The sequence below is a fragment of the Manacus candei genome, unplaced genomic scaffold (assembly GCF_025592945.1).
Source record: "Manacus candei isolate 608988 ecotype Guabito, Panama unplaced genomic scaffold, ASM2559294v1 h1tg000150l, whole genome shotgun sequence".
Classification (NCBI taxonomy): domain Eukaryota; kingdom Metazoa; phylum Chordata; class Aves; order Passeriformes; family Pipridae; genus Manacus; species Manacus candei.
This window is the reverse complement of record NW_026138198.1, coordinates 1,866,412-1,891,781: the sequence shown is the minus strand read 5'-3', so window position 1 is coordinate 1,891,781 and position 25,370 is coordinate 1,866,412. Positions and strand designations below refer to the sequence as shown.

General features: G+C 47.0%; 1 protein-coding gene and 1 long non-coding RNA gene across 2 annotated transcripts in view; one reads left to right on the top strand and one right to left on the bottom strand.

The window, feature by feature from the left end:
* The window catches only part of LOC127463143 (uncharacterized), a 192,165-nt gene that overhangs the window by 33,706 nt on the left and 133,089 nt on the right, over window positions 1-25,370 (top strand). The window lies entirely within an intron of this gene.
* The window catches only part of MDGA2 (MAM domain containing glycosylphosphatidylinositol anchor 2), a 293,882-nt gene that overhangs the window by 144,613 nt on the left and 123,899 nt on the right, over window positions 1-25,370 (bottom strand). The window contains exons 4-5 of the mRNA XM_051772102.1: window positions 15,038-15,234; window positions 9,235-9,367 (exon numbers count right to left, since the gene is read on the bottom strand). Coding sequence (XP_051628062.1) covers window positions 9,235-9,367; window positions 15,038-15,234 — 330 coding nt within the window. The remainder of the gene's footprint in view (window positions 1-9,234; window positions 9,368-15,037; window positions 15,235-25,370) is intronic.

Genomic DNA, 25,370 nt, shown 5'->3' with positions numbered 1-25,370 from the left:
CTGGAGCCCCTCCCCAGCGGGAACAAGGCTCTACTCATCCCCAGGGAAACCATTCAGGGCACAGCTGCAGCCTTTTGAAGGGGTTTCCATTCAGAGGAGCATTCCCGCTGCATCCCGGGATTTCAGAGCCTGCCTGGGAACCCGGCAGTGCATGGAATGTTAAAAACGGGCACTTTCTGCCCATCCCCAGGCTCCTGATGGGATTTGTAAATCCTCATCCTAAAGGGAGGATTGACGTCACCCAGCTCCTGCCATCGAAATCTTCCCTGTCTGGAGGAGACTAATCTTTGGGTTTGAGGGATGGGAAGCACAGGGGGAGATCCCTGGGAGGAGATTCCTGGGAGGAGATCCCTGGAGGCAGATCAGAGGTGCTGTCACTGACCAGATGTGACAGGACAGGGAGCTCCATTCCCTGCCTCAGACAGTCCCAAACTTTTATCTCAAAAACTCTCCAAAGAGTTGTGCTGTGTGTGATGTTTAGCCCCAAAAGTTTACAAATAAATACAACAGAGGAAAAAAAAAATCCATTTTAGGGAGAGGATTAGGCCAAAGTTTCAGTTTTCTGAAAGGCACCTAAGAGGATTTGCAGAACACTGGGATCAGGGTGAGGTTGGCACGGGAATATTGTTAAAAATGGCACTTTCTGCCCATCCCCACCCCCAGGCTCCTGATGGGATTTGTAAATCCTCATCCTAAAGGGGGGATTAATGTCACCCATCTCCTGCCATCGAAATCTTCCCTGTCTGGAGGAGACTAATCTTTGGGTTTGAGGGATGGGAAGCACAGGGGGAGATTCCTGGGAGGAGATTCCTCGAGGCAGATCAGAGGTGCTGTCCCAGGTTGGATATCAGGAAGAATTTCTTTGCAGAGAGGGTGCTCAGCCATTGGAATGGGCTGCCCAGGGAAGGGGTGGATTCTCCATCCCTGGAGGTGTTTAAGGACAGACTGGATGTGGCATCAGTGCCATGGGCTGGGAACCACGGCGGGGTTGGATCAAGGGTTGGACTGGATGATCTCAGAGGTCCCTTCCAACCCAGCTGATTCTGGGATTCTGTGATTTTTTTTTACTGAAAGAAGCCCCTGCTGCTGCCTGGAATGGGGGTCTGAGACTGGCAACTAAAAAAAGCTCAGCCATTCGTGGAGCAGACAGAGAAAATCACGTCATAATTACAGCGAGACAAATAGCTGTGGTTTGGAGTGGATAGATGGAATTGAGGAAATGTCACAATTCGCTTTAGGGATTACTGGAAATGCAAAAAAGAAAAACCAATAATTTAACAGCGATATCAAAGTGGAGGCAGAAAGTCACGTCCTTGACGACTCAGCTGTGATGAATAGGAATGAAAGGACATAATTTCCTCGGGTTTTTGTGCATTATTTGATAGGCAGAACTGAGGTAATAGAACATAATTGAATTATACTTTCATTTATGTGTGTGTGTGTGTGTGTGTGTGTGTGCAAGCATTTCATTTACAGCCAGTATTCCTTGCAGGAATACAAGGCAGATATTCCCAATTTTACAGGGAATGCACAGTCCCTTTCAAGTCAGAGCAAAGAGAGAAAGGCTCTGTGGGCCCTGAGAGCAGCATTTCTGTCTCTCTTTACTCAGGAGAGTTCAAAAAATAAGGATTATAATTCCCAGATTTTTATTTGGAATCAGAATCCCAGAATGGTTTGGGTTGGAAGAGATTTAAATCCCATTCCATCCCACCCCCTGCTATGGGCAGGGACACCTTCCACTAGCCCAGGTTGCTCCAGCCTGGCCTTGGACACTTCCAGGGATCCAGGGGCAGCCACAGCTTCTCTGGGAATTCTATTCCAGGGCCTCCCCACCCTCCCAGCCAGGAATTCCTTCCCAACATCCCATCTAAATCTCCCCTCTTCCAGCTCCATTCCCCCTCATCCTTTTTGATTTTTTTACTCATGTTTTATAGGATAAAATGAAACTTTTAGTGCCCACCCTGCTGCAATATTGGAAGCCCTTTCTTTTCATCGTTAGTCCTTCCAAAACCCCCAATTCCTCCCCCAGAAAAAACAAACCCAAGCAGAAATAATTAAAAAAAATAAAATAAAATAAAATAAGCAAACCTAAAACTGAACAACAGTAAAAATCTCTTCCCTATTTTTCCATGCCCATCCTCTGCTGCTGCTGGAAGGTGTCCCTGCAAGGAGTTTTCCAGTTAAACCAAGGGAAAAAATCATTCAGAGACACTTCAAATGAGCCCTTTAGGAGCAGAATTAACCCCTATAAAACCCTCTGTATTTAGATATATTAAACAAATATTTACCATACATCCCACCTTTCTTTTTGTTTTACTTGCTCTTTTCCCCCCATTTCATTTCCACTTCCTTTAAACTTCCACCACTTCCTTTAAATATCCACCACTTCCAGAGGGGCAGAGGAAATGCCACCCCAAAGTCAGGCAGGCTTAAATTCAACCTGGCTTAAATCGACCACCCCAAAGTCAGGCTTCATCCTGGTTCATCTCAACCACCCAAAAGTCAGGCAGGCTTAAATGCAGCCTGGCTCCATCCCAAGTCAGGCAGGCTTAAATGCAGCCTGGCTTATCTCAGCCACCCAAAAGTCAGGCAGGCCTAAATTCATCCTGGCTCATCTCAACCACCACAAAGTCAGGTAGGCTTAAATTCAGCCTGGCTCATCTCAACCACCTCAAAGTCTGTCAGGCTTAAATTCATCCTGGCTTAAATCAACCACCCCAAAGTCAGCCAGGCTTAAGTTCAGCCTGGCTCATCTCAGCCACCCCAAAGTCAGGCAGGCTTAAATTCAGCCTAGCTCCATCTGAAGTCAGCCAGGCTTAAATGCAGCCTTGTCTGGAATCAACCACCCCAAAGTCAGGCAGGCCTAAATTCAGCTTGGATTAAATCAACCACCCCAAAGTCAGGTAGGCTTAATTCAGCCTGGTTCATCTCAGCCACCCCAAAGTCAGGCAGGCTTAAATGCAGCCTGGCTCCGTCCTAAGTCAGGCAGGCTTAAATTGAGCCTGGCTCATCTCAGCCACCCCAAAAATTCATCCTGGCTCATCTCAGCCACCCCAAAGTCAGGCAGGTTTAGATTCTTCCTGGCTCCACCCAAAGTCTGCCAGGCTTAAATTCATCCTGGCTCATCTCAGCCACCTCAAAATCAACCAGGCTTAATTTCATCCTGGCTCCACCCAAGTGTTAGGTTTAAATACATCCTGGTTTAAAGCAACCACCCCAAAATCAAGCTTCATCCTGGCTCATCTCAGGCACCACAAAATCAGGCAGGCTTAAATTCAGCCTGGCTCATTTTAGCCACCCCAAAGTCTGTCAGGCTTAAATTCAGCCTGGCTTCATCCAAAGTCAGGCAGGATGAAATTAAGCCTGGCTCATCTCGGCCACCCTGAAGATAGGCAGGCTTAAATGCAGCCTTGGCTTAAATTAACTACCTCAAAGTCAGGCAGGCTTAAATGCAGCCTGGCTTAAATCAACCACTCCAAAGTCAGCCAGACTTAAATTCAGCCTTGACTCCTCTCAGCCACCCCAAAGTCTGTCAGGCTTAAACGCAGCCTGGCTCCATCCAAAGTCAGGCAGGCTTAAATTGAGTCTGGCTCATCTCAATCACCTCAAAATCAGGCAGGTTTAGATTCATCCTGGCTCATCTCAGCCACCCCAAAGTCAGGCAGGTTTAAATTCAGCCTGGCTCCCTCCAAAGTCAGCCAGGCTTAAATGCAGCCTGGTTTAAATCAACCACCCCAAAATCAAGCTTCATCCTGGCTCATCTCAGCCACCCCAAAGTCAGGCAGGCCTAAATTCATCCTGGCTCATCTCAGCCACCCCAAAGTCAGTAAGGCTTAAACTGAGCCTGGCTCATCTCAGCCACCCCAGTGCCCAGTGTGCAATCTGAGGTCACGGATCTTGACAAGATCCAACCCCCTCCTAAAGCACAATTCCTGCTTTCCAAAAATAGCCAGGATGAGCTGCTCTTCAACCCCCCCAGCTGAGCTCTGCTGACACCCCAGACAAGCCCTGCTGCAGCAGCCACGGCCTAATTAGTGCCTCAGCAATGAGTGGCTAATGAGGAGCTGACAAGAAAGGCCCCTCAGGGTGGTGGAGGAGCAATCTGGACACAAAGCAAACATCAGCAAGACCTGCTGGGGAAAAGGGACTTGTCAAACTGGGAGGAAATGAGGATGAATTTGTTGGGACACACGTGGATTGGAGGGTGTTGAACCTGGTTCTTACAAAGCTGGGACCTGTGGAGAGCTCTGCGTGCCCCCAGACACTGAACTGCACCGGGGAGGGGGCAGAGGAGGCCAAGAGGACCAGGGGAGGTGGAGATGGTGTGATCCCAGGTGAAAAGAAAAGAGATGCTTCCTTTTAGAATCTTTTAGAAGCTTTTAGAATCATGGAATCGTTAAGGTTGGGAAAATCTCTGACATCATGGAGTCCAACTGTTCTCCCTCAGCACTGCCAAGGGCACCACTGATGTGCCACATCCACACAGGTTTTGAACACTTCCAGGGATGGGGACTCCACCCCTGCCCTGGGCAGCTGTGCCAGGGCTGGGCAGCTCTTTCAGTGGAGAACTTTTTCCTAATATTCAATTTAAACTTCCCCTGGCACAGCTGGAGGCCGTTCTCTCTCCTGTCCCTTGTTCCCTGGGAGCAGAGGTTGACCCCACCTTGCCACAACCTCCTGTCAGGTAGAAACCAAACCCAGTTCTCTGTTTCTCTGATTTTCCCCAAACCCTCACTTGAAATGTGGAACTGAATCCATGGAAGAGCTTGTTCTTTTTCCCAGGAGACCTTACCCATGGTGAGAATACAGGAGGCAAGGTCAGGAAAAAAGCCAGAGCAGAACTCAGAGCTATTTCTGCCCCAAGGGATCCTGCAAGGGCATTTGTTCATCGTGGAATCATGGAATGGAATCCCTGAGGCTGGCAAAGCCCTCCCAGCCCATGGATCCCCCTGTGCCCGATGCCCACCTTGTCCCCCAGCCCAGAGCACTGAGTGCCACGGCCAGGCCTTCCTGGGACACCTCCAGGGCTGGGCACTCCAAACCTCCCTGGGCAGCCCCTGCCAAGGCCTCACCACCCTTTCCAGGCAGAAATTCCTCCTCCTGTCCCACCTGAGCCTCCCCTGGCACAGCCTGAGGCCGTTCCCTCTCCTCCTGTCCCTTGTTCCCTGGGAGCAGAGCCCGACCCCCCCCCGGCTCCCCCCTCCTGTCAGGGGGTTGCAGAGCCAGAAGGTCCCCCCTGAGCCTCCTTTTCTCCAGGCTGAGCCCCCCCAGCTCCCTCAGCCCCTCCTGCTGCTCCAGCCCCTTCCCAGCTCCCTTCCCTTCCCTGGACATGCTCCAGCCCAAATTGTCCTTTTCAAATATGTGGCTGCCCCTGGATCCCTGGAAGTGTCCAAGGCCAGGTTGGAGCAACCTGGGCTAGTGGAAGGTGTCCCTGCCCAGGGCAGGGGGTGGCACTGGATGGAGTTTAGGGTCCCTTCCCACCCAAACTATTCCAGGATCCTAAGCCTGGAAATGCTTGGAGCAGGAGATGCCTCTTGGCAGCGACAAGTTCATCCTCCTGTAGAAATCCATGGATCTGTTATTCCAAGTTATGTTATTCCATAACTCTGCTGTGTGTCAAGCAGGAATTATTGACAGATGACACCAAAATCCACCCCCAGTCTCCCTGTGAGTCACTGTTTCATCTTCTGGGCCGGGGAAGGTAATTTTAGACCCAGCTCAGGCTGAATGGCACATCTGAGTGCTCTGAGCTAATAATAACATGAATGGATCCTTTCAGGAGTGTTCATTGTTCCAAACTGATGGAGAAAAGGCAGGATATTTACCCAGAAAACCACTGGAATTCTGGGCTTCTCATAAGGCTCGTTCTGATACGAATAAGCAAAAGCAAATCAAAGTTTTGATCTCGATTTGGTGGCACAGACTCGTTTGGAAATCATATTAGTTTATAATTTAGCAGCCAGTTCAGGCTCTATAGTGCAGGGGATCATTAATACATTATTGAGGCTGATTTTTGGCAGCTTCCAACATAAAATAACCCAGCACAGGAACTTTTACCACGAAAGATGAGGGTTTCAATACGTGATTTTTCAGCTGCCTGACAAAGCTCATTGAAATCCCAGCTGAAGCTGCTGTTTTGTCTGGGGAATGTGAGAAACAAATTCAAAAAGGGTTGAAATCATTTTTAATCCCTCCATTAAGATGTAGTTTGTTCTGATAAACTTGCTTTGTTTCCTGTCATTCGGACAATAAGGGAATTAGGGAAGTTGGGAAAAATATTCCTCTGGCCCAGGTTGCCCAGGGAAGCTGTGGCTGCCCCTGGATCCCTGGAAGTGTCCAAGGCCAGGGTGGAGCAACCTGGGCTAGTGGAAGGTGTCCCTGCCCATGGCAGGGGTGGCACTGGATGGGCTTTGATGTCCCTTCCAACCCAAACCATCCTGGGATTCCATGAAATGTGGAACAGCCAAATTGCCAGCAATTTTCCATTAGATCCCACGCTTTGGGGCTGAATTTAATCCCACTTGTGGCCACAATAATCCCAATAAATAGGGTGCAGTTTGCACCTCACAGACACTCCTGTCTCTCCAGGACAAGCCTCCAGCTCCAAATTAAAAGCAGACGGACAGGGTAGGACAGCTCTGCACCAAAACAATATCAACTTCAGGCTCTGATTTTCACTAGTTTGGATTTATCTTGGATTTCTCTGGGTTTACAATTTCTACAATTCCTACGGAGTTACACCAGGTGAAGTTTGACCACAGAGCTTCTGAACGAGGCAAAATCTTATTAAATGAGAACAGTTTTGCCTCAGAGTCATCAACACATCAGTCCCTGTCTGGAATGAGCTGTTGCAGTAATCACTGTTCACATCTAATCTCGCCCTTGATGCTTGCAACCAAATTCCTCAGGAGAAAGTGTGAATTTGTGTCATTTTTTCGGGCTTGTTTGCTTTGGAAATTACTCCAGCCAGACAATCTTCTCCCAGAATAAACAGGGCATCTGGGAGGTGGGAATAATTCATTCTTTTTGCAAAATTACCCCCCCAATCACCTGCCCTGGGCTCTGAAAATGATGGTTTGATGGTCTCCCATCAGCCTAACAGGAATTTCTGGTGCTCAGCGTGGACAGAGGGGGTTATGGCTGCAACAGCAAAGTTGGGAAAAAGGGGAGAGATGACAATTCCCACACTCTTCCTATGGATGGAGGTGGATGAGTGTGGTGGTTTGAGCCACCACAAAAATCCCAAATCCAATTTCCAGGCTTCCCCCACCCCTTCCCTATGGCAAAAAATCAGATATCACAACAATTTCAATACTCTGCAATTAACATATAACCTAAAATGAAATACAAATCCTTCTGCTATACCTCAGCACAACATTATCACAAATTTAACTCTGCGTTAAGCACTTAAATTACAGCTAAAGCTCTGCCCTCTCAACAGTGGTAGTCTGTCATGCCTGAAAACTTCTCTTCATTATCTCAACAAGTCTCTCGCAGCCAATCCAAAAATCAGAGTCATGGCACCAAAAACATGGTGGTTTGAGCCACCACAAAAATCCCAAATCCAATTTCCAGGCTTGCCCCACCCCTTCGGGTGGAAATTGCATTTGGGATTTTTGTGGTGGCTCAAAGCACCACAATGAGTTGCTGCTTGGAGGGTGCTCCCACGCTTCCCTGTGGCAAACAGGAGGGACAAACCTCACTGCAGGATATTTAGGGTTGTTTTTTTTCCCTGGCAAAATTAACGAGGCACCAAATTAAGGGCTCCCAAATAATTCTGCTGGATGTCTTTGGAGCCTCCATAATTCCCAGGCGGTTGTGGAGCAGTGAAAACACCACAGGCCTGAAGTCCCTGCTGCCAAATCAGCAATCCAGGAGGAGCTGAAGGCAAATCCTTGGAATCAAAGCCACGAGGACACAAAAAATGGGAGATGTGCAAATAAAACTTGTCGCTCGTCTCCGACGTCCTCGGAATGTTGATGCCTCCTCTGCTCCGTTCCTTTGCTCCCTGATTTCAGGGCCCTGAGACAAAACCTAATCCAACCTGAGGTATCAAATGTTCCAAGATTTCCTGTGGAATTGTTCTCCAAAACACACTCCTCTGAAATTCCTAATGATCCCCAAATCCAAGGTGAGAACTTTGCTCTTGAGCATTTCAGACACTGCAGATCCTGGACACAGAGACCTCAGGAGAGTTCAAATCTGTGATTTCCATGCTGGAAATCAGCATTCCCAATGGCATTTCTTGGGATTGACCACTGGCTCTCAAGGCACAAAACCATAACAAGGGGCAGAGACACAACCAACTGTTTGCTCAGGCAGGGACGAGCCCAAAGGGAAGAGTAAATTCCCAAGGAATTCCAGACATGGAAATGACTTGGCCAGAGATTCCACCTAAACACTTAGTTATCCTTTTGCAAAGCATTTCAACATACCTGCTTGGATATTCCCATTTGAACTAAATAAATCTAAAATAACACATTTCTGTTTAAATCAATGCCTGGAATTGAAGTTTGAGTCGATGTAAGAACATATCAAATCAATCCTCTGGGAAAATCAATCCTTTAAATCAATGTAAGGATATGAAATGGTTGTTTGGTTGTTTTTTAAATGGGAAATATTTTTTTGAAGAAAAATTGTTGGTTTTCAACACAGCACAGGAAAGACATGGAATTGTTGGAGGGATTGCAGAGCAGGTGACAAAGATGGAGCCAGGCTGGGAGAGCTGGGGGGGTTCCCCTGGAGAAGAGAAGGCTCCAGGGAGAGCTGAGAGCCCCTTGCAGGGCCTAAAGGGGCTCCAGGAGAGCTGGAGAGGGACTGGGGACAAGGCATGGAGGGACAGGACACAGGGAGTGGCTTTGAGCTGGAAAAGGGGAGATTTAGGTGGGATATTGGGAAGGAATTCCCGGCTGGGAGGGTGGGGAGGCCCTGGAATAGAATTCTCAGAGAAGCTGTGGCTGCCCCTGGATCCCTGGAAGTGTCCAAGGCCAGGCTGGAGCAATCTGGGCTAGTGGAAGGTGTCCCTGCCCATGGCAGGGAAGTTGAAACGAGAAGATCTTTAAGTTCCCTTCCCACCCAAACCATTCCAGGATTCTCAGCCCTGGCATCTCAGCCATGGCAGGGGGTGGAACGAGACGGTCCCAAAGGTCCTTCCAACCCAAACCATTCCACAATTCCACCACAGAAGCTCATCCCAAAGGAATGAGGAGTGAAGGGACGGTGCTGGAGCCCCACCTGTCTTGTTGGAGAGGCGGAAGGAGACCATCTTGTCCGGGATGCTGCAGACATTCCGTACGGACGCGATGCAGCTGTAGTTGGCGTAGTCCTGAGGGCGAAGGTTCTTCAGCTTCAGGATCTTGGTTTCTCCCTGGGAGAGGAGGAGGAGAGAGAATGAGAATCATGGAATCATAGAATCATGGAATCATGGAATCATGGAATCATGGAATCATAGAATCATAGAATCCCAGAATCAGCTGGGTTGGAAGGGACCTCCGAGATCATCCAGTCCAACCCTTGATCCAACCCCGCCGTGGTTCCCAGCCCATGGCACTGAGGCCACATCCAGTCTGTCCTTAAACACCTCCAGGGACAGAGAATCCACCCCTTCCCTGGGCAGCCCATTCCAATGGCTCAGCACCCTCTCTGCAAAGAAATTCTTCCTGATCTCCAACCAGGAAACTGGTTTGATGGAGTCAAGTCGCAGCGTTATTTGGGATGATTTATTTTAATAAATGTTATTTAATAAGGATAAATTAAAAAATAAACTAAAAATAGGATATAAAAAGTAAAAATAGAAAAAAAATATAAAAAGTAAAAATATAAGAAGTAAAACTATAAAAATTAAAAATATAAAAAATAAAAATATAAAAATAAAACTATAAAAATTAAAAATATAAACAATAAAAATATAAAAATAAAAATTAAAAATTAAAAATATAAAAAATAAAAATATAAAAGAATAAAAATATAAATAAAAATAATAAGAATTAAAAGAAATTATAAGTAATTAAATGGATGAAGGACGTGAATGATAAATAAAATAACATAAATAAAATAATAAAATAATAAATAAATAGAAATAATAAATAATGAAAGGGATTAAGGAAGTAAATGATAAATAAAATGACATAAATAAAAATAGAAAAATGATATAAAATAAAATAATGAACTGATAAATAGAATGGTAAATAAGATAAAATCAATAGAAGTGCTATTTGGGATAATTTATTTTTATAAATATATTTAATAGGAATAAATAAACTGAAAATGCAATATATAAATAAAAATAATAGGAACTAAAATAAATGATAAATAACTAAATGGATTAAGGAAGTAAATGATTAATAAAATAACATAAATAAAAATAGAAGAATGATATGAAATAAATAATAAAATAATAAACAAATAAAGAGGATGGCATATAAAACTAAATTAAAATGGTAAATAAAATAAATAAAAATATATAATGAAATAAATTAGAAATAATAAAAAATAAAAAGAAAGAAAGAAAGAGATCAAGAGAAAGAGAGAAAGAATGAGAGAGAAAGGGAGAAAGAAAGAAAGAAAGGTAAATAAAATAAACAATCAAAAAAATAAATTAAAATAAATTTAAGTATTTTATAAATAAATGTATTTCCACAGAGTTTGAGAAAACGCTTCTATGGAACTGGCAAGGAAAATAAATCCGTGAGAAAGAAGATAGAGATGAAGAGGCAAGAAAAAGAGTCCTTGGAATCAGGCCTGGGAGGTGTTTGGAATATCGGAATTCCTACGCCTAATCAATCCCACTGGAATGATGGGATTAGTGAAGCCTGTGGGATTTAATGTTTGCTAGACCAGGCCTTGGAAAGGCTGATCCTAAAGGTGAAGATCCTGCTTTAGGAAGTTTATTTGGGATAGGGAAAGGACTGATCCAGGCTCTGAAAGTTCTGGAAACACTGGGAAACATCCCAGCAATTCCCTCCTCAGCTCGGCTCTCCAGGTCCAACCCATGGGTTGTGTTTGGAATATCGGAATTCCTACGTCTAATCAATCCCACTGGGATGATGGGATTAAAACGAAACCCATGGGATTTAATGTTTCCTAGACCAGGCCTTGGAAAGGTTGATCCTAAAGGTGAAGATCCTGCTTTAAGGAGGTTTATTTGGGATAGGGAATGGCCTGATCCAGGCTCTGAAAGTTCTGGAAACACTGGGAAACATCCCAGCAATTCCCTCCTCAGCTCCGCTCTCTGAATCCATGGGCTGAGCTCACCATGGAATTCTGGATCACGTCCCCAGATTGCAGAGATTTATGAAAAATGGATGTATTTTCTTCATTGCTTTGGGTAATTAGTCTAATTACGCCTAATTGCCTAATTATTGTAAATACAGCAAATTTAATCTCGCGCTCAGGCAATTACGACGGGTGACGAGGAGGATGCAAACTAGGAGGGGAAAAAAATCTGGGATTTGGGAAGTTTGGCATTTTCAACACTCCCACAGATGAGAACCTTCAGGTTTGCTCCGTTTGCCTCCCCAGGGCTGCTGAAATAAGGAGCTGTTGTCTCCTGATCCACTGGAAAACCCGGTGCAAAGTTCAAGGATTTCTTTGGAGGTGCCCAATTTTCCAGGTACCCTCCGGGATTTAAGTGCCAACGGGATCCTGGGATGATCCCCCAGCGTGGGCAGCGGGGCAGGGAGGGATTGTGCCACTCTGCCCTCACAGGTGAGACCCCCCTGCAGAGCTGCTCCAGCCCTGGGAACAGCACAGGGGGGACGTGGAGCTGCTGGAGAGAGTCCAGAGGAGGCCACGGAGATGCTCCAAGGGTGGAACCTCTGACATGGAGCCAGGCTGGGAGAGCTGGAGGGGTTCCCCTGGAGAAGAGAAGGCTCCAGGGAGAGCTGAGAGCCCCTTGCAGGGCATAAAGGGGCTCCAGGAGAGCTGGAGAGGGACTGGGGACAAGGCATGGAGGGACAGGACACAGGGAATGGCTTCAAAGTGGTTTAGATGGGAGACTGGGAAGGAATTCCTGGCTGGAAAGGTCGGGAGGGGCTGGAATAGAATTCCCAGAGAAGCTGGAGTGGAGATTGATGGAGATCTGAACATATGTAAGGACACAGATCTGCTGGGATGGGTCCAGGAGAGTCCATGGAGACGATCAGAGGATGGAGCAGCTCTGCTGGGAGGAAAGGCTGGGAGAGCTGGGATTGTTCAGCCTGGAGAGGAGAAGCTTTGGAGTGTCCTGACTGTGGCCCTCCAGGACCTGAAGGATCCACAGGAAAGATGGAGAGAGACTGTGGACAAGGGATGGAGGGACAGGACACAGGGAATGGCTTCCCACTGCCAGAGGGCTGGGAGAGATGGGAGATTGGGAAGGAATTCCTGGATGGGAAGGGTGGGAAGGCCCTGGAATAAAATTCCCAGAGAAGCTGTGGCTGCCCCTGGATCCCTGCAAGTGTCCAAGGCCAGGTTGGAGCAACCTGGTGGGAGGTGTCCCTGCCCATGGCAGGAGGTGGCACCGGATGGGCTTTGAGGTCCCTTCCCACCCAAACCCTCCTGGGATTTTTTGTGATAACTAAAACAAGAAAACCATCAGAAATAACAGATATCCCTTTCTGGGGGGGGGGGGTAAAACACCTGAGAAATTTTAAGTCACAACTTGGTTCCTTTTCCACTTCTCCTGATTTTCAGCTCATAATCCACCTTTGAGCCACTCCACGAGAAAATTCCATCCCAAATTTGTCTCTCTCGGTCCCTCTTCACATCAGCTCCCACGATTTGCAACCCTCTCATTAGCTGAGCTAATTAGGCAGAAGATGCTGATGACTCTTGACCCTTTAATTACATCTTTTCCCTCATATAAACACGAAGCAGATCTTGTCAGGACACACTAATTCAAACTGACCTCCAAGAAATGTGTAAAGGTCATGGAGAAGCTTTTAACTATCAACAGGGTATGTTTTTTATTCATTAATTAAATTTATTCATTCATTTGATTTATTTATTCATTTATTAAATGTGATTTACTCATTTATTAAATGTGATTTATTCATTAATTAATCCCACTCAAGAGATTTAAGGAAGGATGATCCAAAGAACCTGGAAATATTAAAAAAAAGATCTAATTTATCTAATTTTGTGTGACACATTTTCATTAGAGAAATTCTTAGATTTTTAGGGAAGGCAATAATCAGCATTTCTGTGCTGAAATATAAACCAAAAAATCCTCTATTCAGACTCTCACTTTTTAATTAAAACATTTAAAAACTCCACTTTAGGCACTCGAGCCCGAGCAAACAAGCCACAGATTTGCTAAACTGGGTTTAAATTAAAATAGTAACTAAAATAAATAAAAATATATCATGAAATAAATTAGAAATGATAAAAAATAAAAGGAAAGAAAGAAAGAAATAAAGAGATAAAGAAAGAAAGAAAAACAGAAGGAAAGGGGTAAATAAAATAAAATTAATAAAAAATAAAAAATAAATTAAAAATAAGCTCATGAAATTAAAAATAATCTCATTAGGCTGAGCAGACCAATAACTGGGCTCTGTAATCTAATTCCCAGCTCTGCAAGGAGGCTCCAGATCTGCTTTTCTCAGGGAAAATACGGAGTAATAAAAAGCTGTCGAGCACAATAAAAGGGAAAAAAAAATGAAGGTGCTCTCCAGTCATCAGCTGAAAATTATTTCTGAAAGTCACAGGTTGCTTTCTGCTCTGAACACTGAATTACCAGGCACTTTTCACCTCCCTCTTTACTTGTTATGGCTTGAGATTGTTCCAAAACAATTTTTCTCCTTTTTTATTATTTTTTTTTTACTTTTTTTTTTTTTTTGCCAACACCATCCCACACTTTTGGGATCTGCCACCTTTTTATTCTGGTGCTGTGCTAAAATTCTGTGTTAAAAATGAATTAATCTCATTTAAGCTGACGGAGCCCTGACTGCTTTCCTGGCCGTGAGTGGGAGAGGAAGGCTTTAAAAATGCATTTATTCCCTTTTTTTTTTTGCTACCTCCCCTTTCAGGTGTGCAATTCTGGCACCAAAAATTTCTATTTAAAGACAAGAAAAGCAGAAAAAAATAATAAAAATATCCACCATGGGGAGTTGCCAAAGAGTTTGGAATCCTGGAGTGGTTGAGGGTGGAAAAGACCTTTAAGATCATCAACTAAACCCCACTAAAACATGTTCCCAAGTGCCACATCCATGGGATTTTTGAGCATTTCCAGGGATGGGGGCTACACCACTACTTTCCTGGACAGCCTGTTCCAATGTTTTCCCACTCTTCCCAAGAAAAATATTTCATAGGATCCTCCCCTGGAGATTTTCAGGTAGTAACTTGTGTGTGGAATGCCCGTGTTGGATTGGGAAGGATGGGGAAACAGGAGTCAACTCAGAGCTCTGGGCTTGCAGCAGCCAGGAAAAATCACTTTGAAAGGCCTCCCAAGATGGGTAAATCCTCCCATAACTCCTTATTTTATAATTTTATGAACAATTAAAACTATTAAAAAAATAAACCAATAAAAAATCCCCACATCCCACCCCACACATCAGGCAGGGATCTGCACTAAGTCTCATTTTTGCCACCTCCCCTTTCAGGTGTGGAATTCTGGAACAAAAACTTTCCATTTAAAGATAAGAAAAACAGAAAAAAAAGAATAAAAAACCCTACCATGGGGAGTTGCCGAAGAGTTTAAAATCCTGCTTTTTAGGCAGCAACTTGTGTGTGGAATCCCCGTGTAGGATTGGGAAGGATGGGGAAAGAGGGGTCAACTCAGAGATCTGAGCTTGCAGCAGCCAGGAAAAATCACTTTAAAAGACCTGCCCAGAAAGGGGAATCCTCCCATAACTTCCTAGTTTACAATTTTACCAAAAAAATTATTGTACAAAATAATAAACCCATAATTTCTATCAGGAAGTCTTTTAACAACAACCGACCGCGTTCACTCGGAACGTCATTACTCAGAGGGCATCCCCACATTCCCACCCCCACAAATCAGGCAGGGATCCTTTTCCAGAGCCTAAAAAAGGCCAAAATTCCCTCCTGGGATTCCTACCTGGGTAAAGAAGGGCTCGTAGATCTCCACTCCCTTGTCGGAGCCCTGCAGCAGCACCTCCTGCCCGCGGCGCCAGCTGTACCGCACCGGCGGGTTGGAGTTGGCCACACACCTGAGGAACACGGTTTTCTCATAGTAAAACTGCTCCTTGGCCTCCCCAATGCTCTGGTGGACTGTCACTATGGGATCATCCAAATCTGGGAAGAGACAGGAAGACAAAGCAAGAGAAAGTCAGGCTTTAGGTGAGTCTATGACAGGAAGATTGTGCATCGCGTTATATACAAGTCAACAACAAAACAGAGGCAACACAGCTCCATGAGCCACAAATTGTAGGGATTTTGCAGCAAAATACAGTTTTAGAGTGTGTCTTCATGTGGAGTTTTAAATTTCATTTCTCAGGACGAAAGAACAAGACGAAGTCAGGCTTTAGTTGAGTCTACGACAGGAAGATCGTGTGTCGCGTTATATACAAGTCAAGAGCAAACAGAGGCAACGCAGCTCCAGGAGCCACAAATTGTAGGGATTTTGCAGCAAAACTCAGTTTTGGAGTGTGTTTTCATGTGGAGTTTAAATTTCATCTGATATTCTTTCAGAAAGACAAAGCAAGATAAAGTCAGGTTTTAGTTGAGTCTATGACATGAAGCGTGTGCGTCACATCATAGTGAAATCAACAGCAAAACAGAGGCAAAACAGCTCCATGAGCCACAAATTGTAGGGATTTTGCAGCAAAATTCAGTTTTGGAGCTTGTTTCATGTAGTTTTAAATTTCGTCTGATTTTCTTTCAGGAAGACAAAGCAAGATAAAGTCAGGCTTTAGTTGAGTCTACGACAGGAAGATCATGCATCACGTTATATGCAAGTCAACAACAAAACAGAGGCAACACAGCTCCATAAGCCACAAATTGTAGGGATTTTGCAGTAAAATTCAGTTTTGGAGTGTGTTTTCATGTGGAGTTTAAATTTCATCTGATATTCTTTCAGAAAGACAAAGCAAGATAAAGTCAGGCTTTAGTTGAGTCTACAACAGGAAGATCATACAAGTCAAGAGCAAACAGAGGCAACACGGCTCCATGAGCCAGAAACTGTAGGGATTTTGCAGCAAAATTCAGTTTTGGAGCTTGTTTTCATGTGGAGTTTTAAATTTAATTTCATTTTCTTTCAGGAAGACAAAGCAAGATGAAGTCAGGCTTTAGTTGAGTCTATGACAAGAAGCACACGCATTGCATTATATAGAAGTCAAGAGCAAACAGAGGCAACACAGATTTTAGGGATTTTGCAGCAAAAATCAATTTTAGAGCTTGTTTTCAAGTGGAATTTAAATTTAATCTGATTTTCTTTCAGGAAGACAAAGTAAAATAAAGTCAGGCTTTAGCTGAGTTTCCAACGGGACGCTCACGTTGAAAGTCAAGAGCAAAACAGAGGCAACAGAACCACAAATTGTAGGGATTTTGCAGCAAAATTCAGTTTTGGAGCTTGTTTTAATTTGGAGTCCTAAACTCCTAAATTCATTAGAATTTTAAACTTCATTTTAAACCCCCTTTAAAACTCCCTTGGAACGGAGCTGCATTTCCAACTCGTGCTTTTCAGACACAATAACATCTCTGATATCACGCAGGATAATGCCAATCATATTTTTATTATGCTCCCATTACTCCTTTGCTTTCAGCTGGTTTTTTTCAGCTTTACTACTTGTTTCTTTTATGCCTTTCAGACGAAATTATGAAGCTTTTTGGAAATAAATAGACAGCCTGATTTGCATCCTAATGGCAGGAGCCACCAGCGCACCGATCACGGGCACGCAGCTGTTTTTCCCTTTAGAGCCGCAATTTAATCCAGCAATTTGATGCACATTCCCCTTCTTTTAGTTACAGGCATTTAACTTCCAGCAAGGTAAATTCATCACAGGCTTTAGAACACACTCCTCTTGATTAAAAGACAGATATCATATAATTATTCCCGCTGCAGCAGCTCCGAGGAAACGAGAGCCCCGGCGCGGAATTCGAGGATGGAGAGAGGGAAGGAACAAGGATTCCTTGGAATGTGAGTGCTCCAAGGTAATTAATTTGGGCTTTACTCCACCAGGAGTGAGTAGACTCCTGTTAGCTGGGGGGTTGTGATGAGCTTTGTCAGAAGGAACAGTTATATTAAAGATGGAAAATTAAACACAACCAGGGAAGCGACGGATATTTTTCCTAAATATTGGTTGAAAACACCCAATCTCTGAATGACCACCCGATTCCTTCCCAATATTCCATCTCTCCCTGCTCTCTGGCAGTGGGAAGCCATTCTCTGTGTCCTGTTCCTCCATCCCTTGTCCCCAGTCCCTCTCCAGCTCTCCTGGAGCCCCTTCAGGCCCTGCCAGGGGCTCTCAGCTCTCCCTGGAGCCTTCTCTTCTCCAGGGGAACCCCCCCAGCTCTCCCAGCTGTTCCCACATCCACTCTGGGCATTTTCCCATTCCTGGATGATGTGCCCACAAAGACTGGGAAGCTTTTCCAGCCCAAACTGCTCAGCAGCCTCAGATCAGTTTGTGGGACACCATTCCCTGCTCTCCAGCTTCCCAAACACTTCCTCTGCTGCCACCTTGGACGTCCTCAGGCCACAGATCCCTGTGATCCAACTGTCCAGCCAAAGAATTCGATGGGATATTGGGAAGGAATTCCTGGCTGGGAGGGTGAGGAGGCCCTGGAATAGAATTCCCAGAGAAGCTGGGACTCCAGCCCTTGGAGCACCTCTGTGCCTCCTCTGGAATCCTTCCAACAGCTCCTTTTTATGGGGGCCCCAGAGCTGGATGCAGCATTCCAGGTGGGATCTCCAAGCACCACATTCCCACATTCCCACTCAGCCTTGACTGAAATCACCTCAGAACCTTTTTTTCCCCCTAAAATTTCAACACTGTTTCGAGTAGGACTGATTTAATCACTCATCATAAATTTAACCCTGGCTTTGCAAAGTCTGGTGTGAGTCACAAAGGAGAGGACAATTCCCCCCTTTCTTTGAGGCCACAATCCAGGGAAATGCAGAACAAGGAGCTCCAGTCTTCATGTGACAAAGGGAACCCACACACCCAAGTCCTTCTTCAAAGGTAGGGAATTACAGAATCCCAGAATTGATTGGAAAGGCCCTCCAAGATCCCCCAGCCCAACCCTCAACCCACCACCACCAAACCCTGTCCCCCAGTGCCACATCCACAGGTTTTCTGAACACTCCCAGTGACTTCACCACTGCCCTTTCCTCTCATCCCTGAAAACAAGGACAGTGGTTTTTGGGGGGAGCATCACGTGCATTTTGCTCCAACCCTGCTGGAACCCCCCTCCCAGGGTGTTGTGTGAGGTGTCCATGAGTGCAGCAGCTCTCAAAAAATCTGGGATTTTGTCCCTTCCCGAGGAAAACCACTGTTAACAAACTGAACAGCTTGGAATTCATCAAACCCCCCCGGAAAAAGCAGTTTGCACCTAAAAAATTAGTCTTCAGCTGCTCCACTCGGATTTGCATAACAAGAGCAAAGCCTCTTGATTAATTAGAAGCAAAACATGTTCCAGAATTTGCAATAATTGAAGCAATGATACCTCCTAATGGGGGCACAGATTTTAAGTAAATGTTACCCTCGTCCTACCCGACGAAACATTTAATTTAATGTCACGGGAGCAAACTGTGGAACCGGTGCTCCAAATGAGGTTGGCATTTCCTAATGAGATCTCAGTGTTGGTTTAAAGGTTATTTGAAATCCCAGCAGCATTTGGAAAGGGGGGGGTTATGCCTTCAACTCGTGCAGGAGGAAATAAAAAGGAGTGGATGAACCGGCGGCGATTTTTAGGGCAAAACATTTTTTTCCCGGAATTTGGATGGGAAGAGAAGGTTTCCCACAGGAAAGATTTCCAGGCAGACATCACCAAGTCCGGGGATTAATTCTCTCATCTCTCCCTCTGAGCTGATGGCGGGAAATACTCAAAAGGGCTTCACTCAGCTTTGGCCACAACAACCCCCGGCAGCTCCAGGCTGGGCCAGAGGGGCTGGAGAGCAGCCAGGCAGGAAGGGAGCTGGGAGTGGGGATGGACAGGGAGCTGAACAGGAGCCAGAGTGTGCCCAGGGGGACAAGAGGGCCAATGGATCCTGGCCTGGCTCAGGAACAGGGGGGCCAACAGGGCCAGGGAAGGGATTCCTGCCCTGGACTCAGCGCTGGGGAGGCCACCCCTGGAGTGCTGTGTCCAGTTCTGGGCCCTCAGCTCAGGAAGGCCATGGAGGGGCTGGAGCAGGGCCAGAGGAGAGCAACGAGGCTGGGGAAGGGACTGGAGCACAAGTGCTGTGAGGAGAGGCTGAGGGAGCTGGGGGGGCTCAGCCTGGAGAAGAGGAGGCTCAGGGAGACCTCCTCACTCTCTGCAACTCCCTGACAGGAGGGGGGAGCCAGGGGCGGTTGGTCTCTTTTCCCAGGCAACTCTCAGCAAGACAAGAGGGCTGGGTCTGCAGCTGTGCCAGGGGAGGGGGAGGCTGGAGATCAGGAAGAATTTCTTTGCAGAGAGGGTGCTGAGCCATTGGAATGGGCTGCCCAGGGAAGGGGTGGATTCTCCATCCCTGGAGGTGTTTAAGGACAGACTGGATGTGGCATCAGTGCCATGGGCTGGGAACCACGGCGGGGCTGGATCAAGGGTTGGACTGGATGATCTCGGAGGTCCCTTCCAACCCAGCTGATTCTGGGATTCTATGATAAAATTAGACACAGCAAAATCCCTCAAAACCTAAAACTGGGCCTAAAGGGGAGCTCGCCGAGGGGTATCGTTGGATTCCAAATTTTGGATATGAGGAAAGAAACTACCAGGTTTAAACAGAAAAACCTCAAGTCACAGAAGCTGGGGAATAAAACCTCTGTTTGAGGGACAGGCCAGATTTCACTTGTTTGGAATGCTCTGCCAAGGAACAGGGAGAGGGTACTCTGATGTTATCAGATCTCTGCATAAACCCATTGGGTTCTCCCCTTTTGCATGTAACCTGTTGCATCTGTATATCCAAAACCTAATCCCCCTGTAAAATCCCCCAAGATAAAATAGGGTTTTTTCCTGTGATGTAAGTGCGAAGACCCAAAATTTGTCATTTAGGATGCCATCCTTGGAGACACTCAAAGTTGGACTGGACACAGCCCTGAGCAACCTGAGCTAACCTAAAGCTGGCCCTGGTGTGGGCAGGGGGTGGGACAACAGGTCCTGTCAGATTAATTTACTCCAAATTACTCCAGGATTCCATGAGCTGGGATGCCACCTCTTGTTTGTGTCCCTTGCAACAGGTCCATGCTGGGTCATAGAATCATGGAATCATGGAATGGTTTGGGTTGGAAGGGACATTAAGGATCAACCAGTGCCACCCCCTGCCATGGGCAGGGACACCTCCCACTAGCCCAGGTTGCTCCAACCTGGCCTTGGACACTTCCAGGGATCCAGGGGCAGCCACAGCTTCTCTGGGAATTCTATTCCAGTCCCTCCCCACCCTCCCAGCCATGAATTCCTTCCCAATATCCCACCTACCCCTGCCCTCTGGCAGTGGGAAGCCATTCCCTGTGTCCTGTCCCTCCATCCCTTCTCCCAAGTCCTTTTCCAGCTGATCCAGCACTGGCAGGGAGAAGCAGGCACTGGGCTCTGCCAGGGGATGGATTTGGATAAGAGCAGAAGGAAAACCTCAAAGCATTCCAGGCTGGGAATCCAACTGCAGCAAAGTCCTCTGCCAAAAGCATTTCATAATGGTCAATTCATGGAAAATTCGCACTGCAGAACCAAGTGGAATATTTTTCCATCCTAAGTGCTGGAAAAATCCCGGCAGCTGCAGCACAAAGCAAAAAGGAGCAGGGCTGACAAACAGGAGGCAAAATGATGCTCCCAGGTTTTTTGGAGGTCTCACTGATCCAGGTTGGGCAGGGCCAGGCAAAGGTTTCACTGGGCTCTTGCACGAGGCTGAGCTTTGTGAGGGCTGAAAGGGATAAAAAGCATTAAAAGTATCAAAACAAAAGTTAAAAAGATGTTTTCTGGATTGTCTGAAACTCCCAAATTCCCTGCTTTTAGAGCCACCTGATCCCTGGTGGAAGCTCTGCAGAGCTCTGGTTTCCATGGCTGGGTGAATTGTTGCTAATTGATATTCAAGTTGATAAAGAGGCTTTAAAAAAAAAACCTGTTTAAAACTCTGTGGTCCAAAAGCAGAAGGACATGGAGCTGCTGGAGCAAGTCCAGAGGAAGCCATGGAGATGCTCCCAGGGCTGGAGTCCCTCTGGAGCCAGACTGGGAGAGCTGGGGGGGTTCCCCTGGAGAAGAGAAGGCTCCAGGGAGAGCTGAGAGCCCCTGGCAGGGCCTAAAGGGGCTCCAGGAGAGCTGGAGAGGGACTGGGGACAAGGGGTGGAGGGACAGGACACAGGGAATGGCTTCCCACTGCCAGAGGGCAGGGAGAGATGGGAGATTGGGAAGGAATTGCTGGCTGGGAGGGTGGGGAGGCCCTAGAAAAGAATTCCCAGAGAAGCTGTGGCTGCCCCTGGATCCCTGGAAGTGTCCAAGGCCAGGTTGGGATCCCTGACCCAGTGGAAGGTGTCCCTGCCCATGGCAGGGGGTGGAATGGGATGGGATTTAAATCCCTTCCAACCCAAATCACTCCAGGATTCTTTATGGACCAAAACCCAGAACTTACAGTGCCATTAAAGCAAATATTTTATAAAGCAACACCTGGGAGAGACCAACCCCAGATAATTCCCTGATTTAAATCTCAGAACTCCCCAGGAAATCCCAAATACCCAAATTATCCAAATCCTGCCCTTTGCTTGCTGTTTTTTGTGGTTGTTTCTCTTGAAAATGGTCCATTTTGCAATCAGAGCTGTCAGCAGCTGCATTTTGGAACAAGAGAAACCCCAATTTTACACTTTGCTGATACTTCACTGACTGGAGGGTCCATTAGATGGGATATTGGGAAGGAATTCCTGTCTGGGAGGGTGAGCAGACCCTGGTACAGGTTGCCCAGAGAAGCTGTGGCTGCCCCTGGATCCCTGGAAGTGTCCAAGGCCAGGTTGGAGCAACCTGGGCTGGTGGAAGGTGTCCCTGCCCATGGCAGGGGTTGGAATTAGAAGATCTTTAAAGTCCCTTCCAACCCAAACCATTCCAAAGAATTCAATGACTTCAAGTCCTGCCCAAAAATAAGCCAGTGAGAAGGGAAACAGAAAGATTTAGAATTTGGAAACTCAAGCAGATGAATCATTTCAGAAGGCAAAAAAAAAAATCCCCAAATTTTCATTTTGGGTTGATCAAATTCTGAAGAGTCAACTGACTAATCACTCTTTAAATTAAACTGAAGTCCTGGGTGTTGCTACACAGTTAAAGTCTATTAATCAAAAGGAAAATAATTACAGAAATATGTTTTCCACCGAGGTTTCTGCCACCATTAGGTTCAATTTTTCAGTCTTTAGGCTCTGAATTGAACCAAACAGCATCCAGAAGCCAGATGGCACAGGCAGGCTGAGCACTGCACTGGGAGAATTCCCTGCACACATCCCAAAGAAACACAGAATCCAGGCTAAGGGGATCCAAATGGGTCTGATGTAAGGCAGCTGGGAATCAGGAGAGCTGGGAATGTCGGGGTGGAAGGTGCTCACAAGGGTGGCACAGGTTCTTCTATCCTCTATGGGCTGCATTCCAAAGCATGGGAAGTGTTATCTGGGAGTAGGAAACAGTAGGGATCATCTCCCTCAGGATGGCCTGGGATAGTGGAAGGGGGTTGGAACTTGATGGGCTTTAGGGTGCTTCCCAACCCAAAGCATCTGGGATTTAAGAAGGGCTGGGAAAAGGCATCATTCCAACTCCAGAACATTCCAGGTTTTCTATTCCCAAGCAAGTCTTAGCCTGGTCTTTTAGGGAAGTGTCATCAGAGATGGAAAAGGGTTTATCTGGATGGCTCCAAACTCAGGGTTCCATCCCAAAGTGGCTGCCCAGCCCTGGACACTCCCTGCTGTCCCTGCTGGGAATTCTGCACTGGCAGAATTCCCTGCACACATCCCAAAGAAGCACAAAATCCAGGCTAAGGGGATCCAAATGGGTCTGATGTGAGGGAGCAGGGAATCAGGAGAGCTGGGAATGTCGGGGTGGAAGGTGCTCACAAGGGTGGCACAGGTTCTTCTATCCTCTCTGGGCTGCATTCCAAAGTTTCCCAGAAATATCTGGGAGTGGGAAATGTGGATCATCTCCCACAGGATGTCCTGGGACTAAAGGAAGCAGGAGGAAAATGGAGGGATTCATGGAGAGATAAATTAAGAGGGATTTTTTTTTCCTCAGTGAAAGAACGGGAATGACTGGGAGGGGGGGACACTTTGGCTTTTCAATCAGTCTTGGAATTTTGGATGGTTTGGATAGAGATCCACGATGGGATTGTTGGGGTGTCCAGGAGTTGCACTGGATGATCCTTGGGGGTCCCTTCCAGCTCAGGATATTCCATGGATCCATGAACCCTCACCTGAGCTCCAGGGGGAACAGGCCAGCAGGATGGCAGCCTTTATTTGCTGCATCATCTCATCTCAGCTGCTGGGGCTGCACAGTTGGCTGCTTTCATTTGTTAATTAGCTGCCTTTGTCTTCAGACATCCCAAGCAGGAGACTGCTTGGAAGGCGAGATAATAATAAACAAACATCTGGGAACCGACGAAAGGGCTCCATCACAGAGCTGAGTCTGACAGTCCTGCAGCCCCTGAGTTATTCTGAAATACAAAATACAACATTCTTCACGTCCTTTTCCCTGCCAGAATCTCCTTAACCCAGCATAAGTTTTAATCCCAGGATCACTGAGGCTGGAAAAGAGCTCCAAGATCATGAAATCCCCCCTGTGCCCGATGCCCACCTTGTCCCCCAGCCCAGAGCACTGAGTGCCACGGCCAGGCCTTCCTGGGACACCTCCAGGGCTGGGCACTCCACTGCCAAGGCCTCACCACCCTTTCCAGGCAGAAATTCCTCCTCCTGTCCCACCTGAGCCTCCCCTGGCACAGCTGGAGGCCATTCCCTCTCCTCCTGTCCCTTGTCCCCTTCAGAAGGTGGCAAATGAGATTCAGGAAACTCAAGGGGTGAAAATGTTGTAGGTTGAAAAATAAGTCGTTTTAGGTCAAATCCTGAAAGTACAAAGAGCACCTTTCACTCTCTATGGCTCATGGAATCATGGAATCATATAATCCCAGAATTCCAGAGTCACTGAAGCTGGAAAAGCCCTCCCAGCCCATGGATCCCCCTGTGCCCGATGCCCTCCTTGTCCCCCAGCCCAGAGCACTGAGTGCCACGGCCAGGCCTTCCTGGGACACCTCCAGGGCTGGGCACTCCAAACCTCCCTGGGCAGCCCCTGCCAGGAAGAAATTTTCCCTAATACCCAGTTTAAACTTCTCCTGGCCCAGCTGGAGGCCGTTCCCTCTCCTCCCGACCCTTGTTCCCTGGGAGCAAAGCCCGACCCCCCCTGGCTCCAACCTCCTTCCAGGGAATTTTAGGGATCCAGAAGGTCCCCCCTGAGCCTCCTTTTCTCCAGGCTGAGCCCCCCCAGCTCCCTCAGCTCCTCATAGGACAGACCCTCTATAATTCCCAGAATCATGGAATGATTTGTGTTGGAAGGGACATTAAAGCCCATCCAGTTCCAACCCAACACCTTCCACCATCCCAGGTTGCTCCAAGCCCTTTCCAGCCCGGCCTTGGACACTTCCAGGGATCCAGGGGCAGCCCCAGCTTCTCCGGCAAGGCGGGTTTCAGATGTTTTATATGTGACCTAAAGAACAACAATAATTCCATATATCTATTTCCTGCATTCCCGCGGAAAGGACAACGAGCTGTCCCGCCCTCTGCCCGTCAGCGTGGAGGCACAACAGCTCCAAAAAGCTGGAAATCGGGAAGCCACGTGCCGTGGAGCTCCAACATCAGCTCCTTTCCCTCTCTCGAAAAGAGGTTTATTGTGCCCCCGCGGTGCTGAGCAGACAACACAAGCAGCGCTTCCAAAGGCACATCCTAAAGGGAAGCGAGCGCGTTCCCTCCTCGTTCCCACGGCTGAGAGCGCGACCCCGGGAGACCCCCCGAGGAGCTCCCATTGATCTCCGAGAGCGTTTGGAGGAGATCAAAGCCCTGCCGGGAGGCTGTTAACACACTCCCACACAAAAGGACAGCCCGAGCGACCTCGGCAGCCAACAATACCCGACAACACCCTGCCAGGCTCAGGCTGATTGCTGCCCGCAGCGGATCGACACAGAATCCAAGGGGGAAAATGTAAGGAAGGCTCGGCGGTTTTACCGGGAAAAGGTTTGCTCGGCTCTTTTAATGAGGTTGGGAACACACCTGGTTGGAAGCTGCTCACAGGAG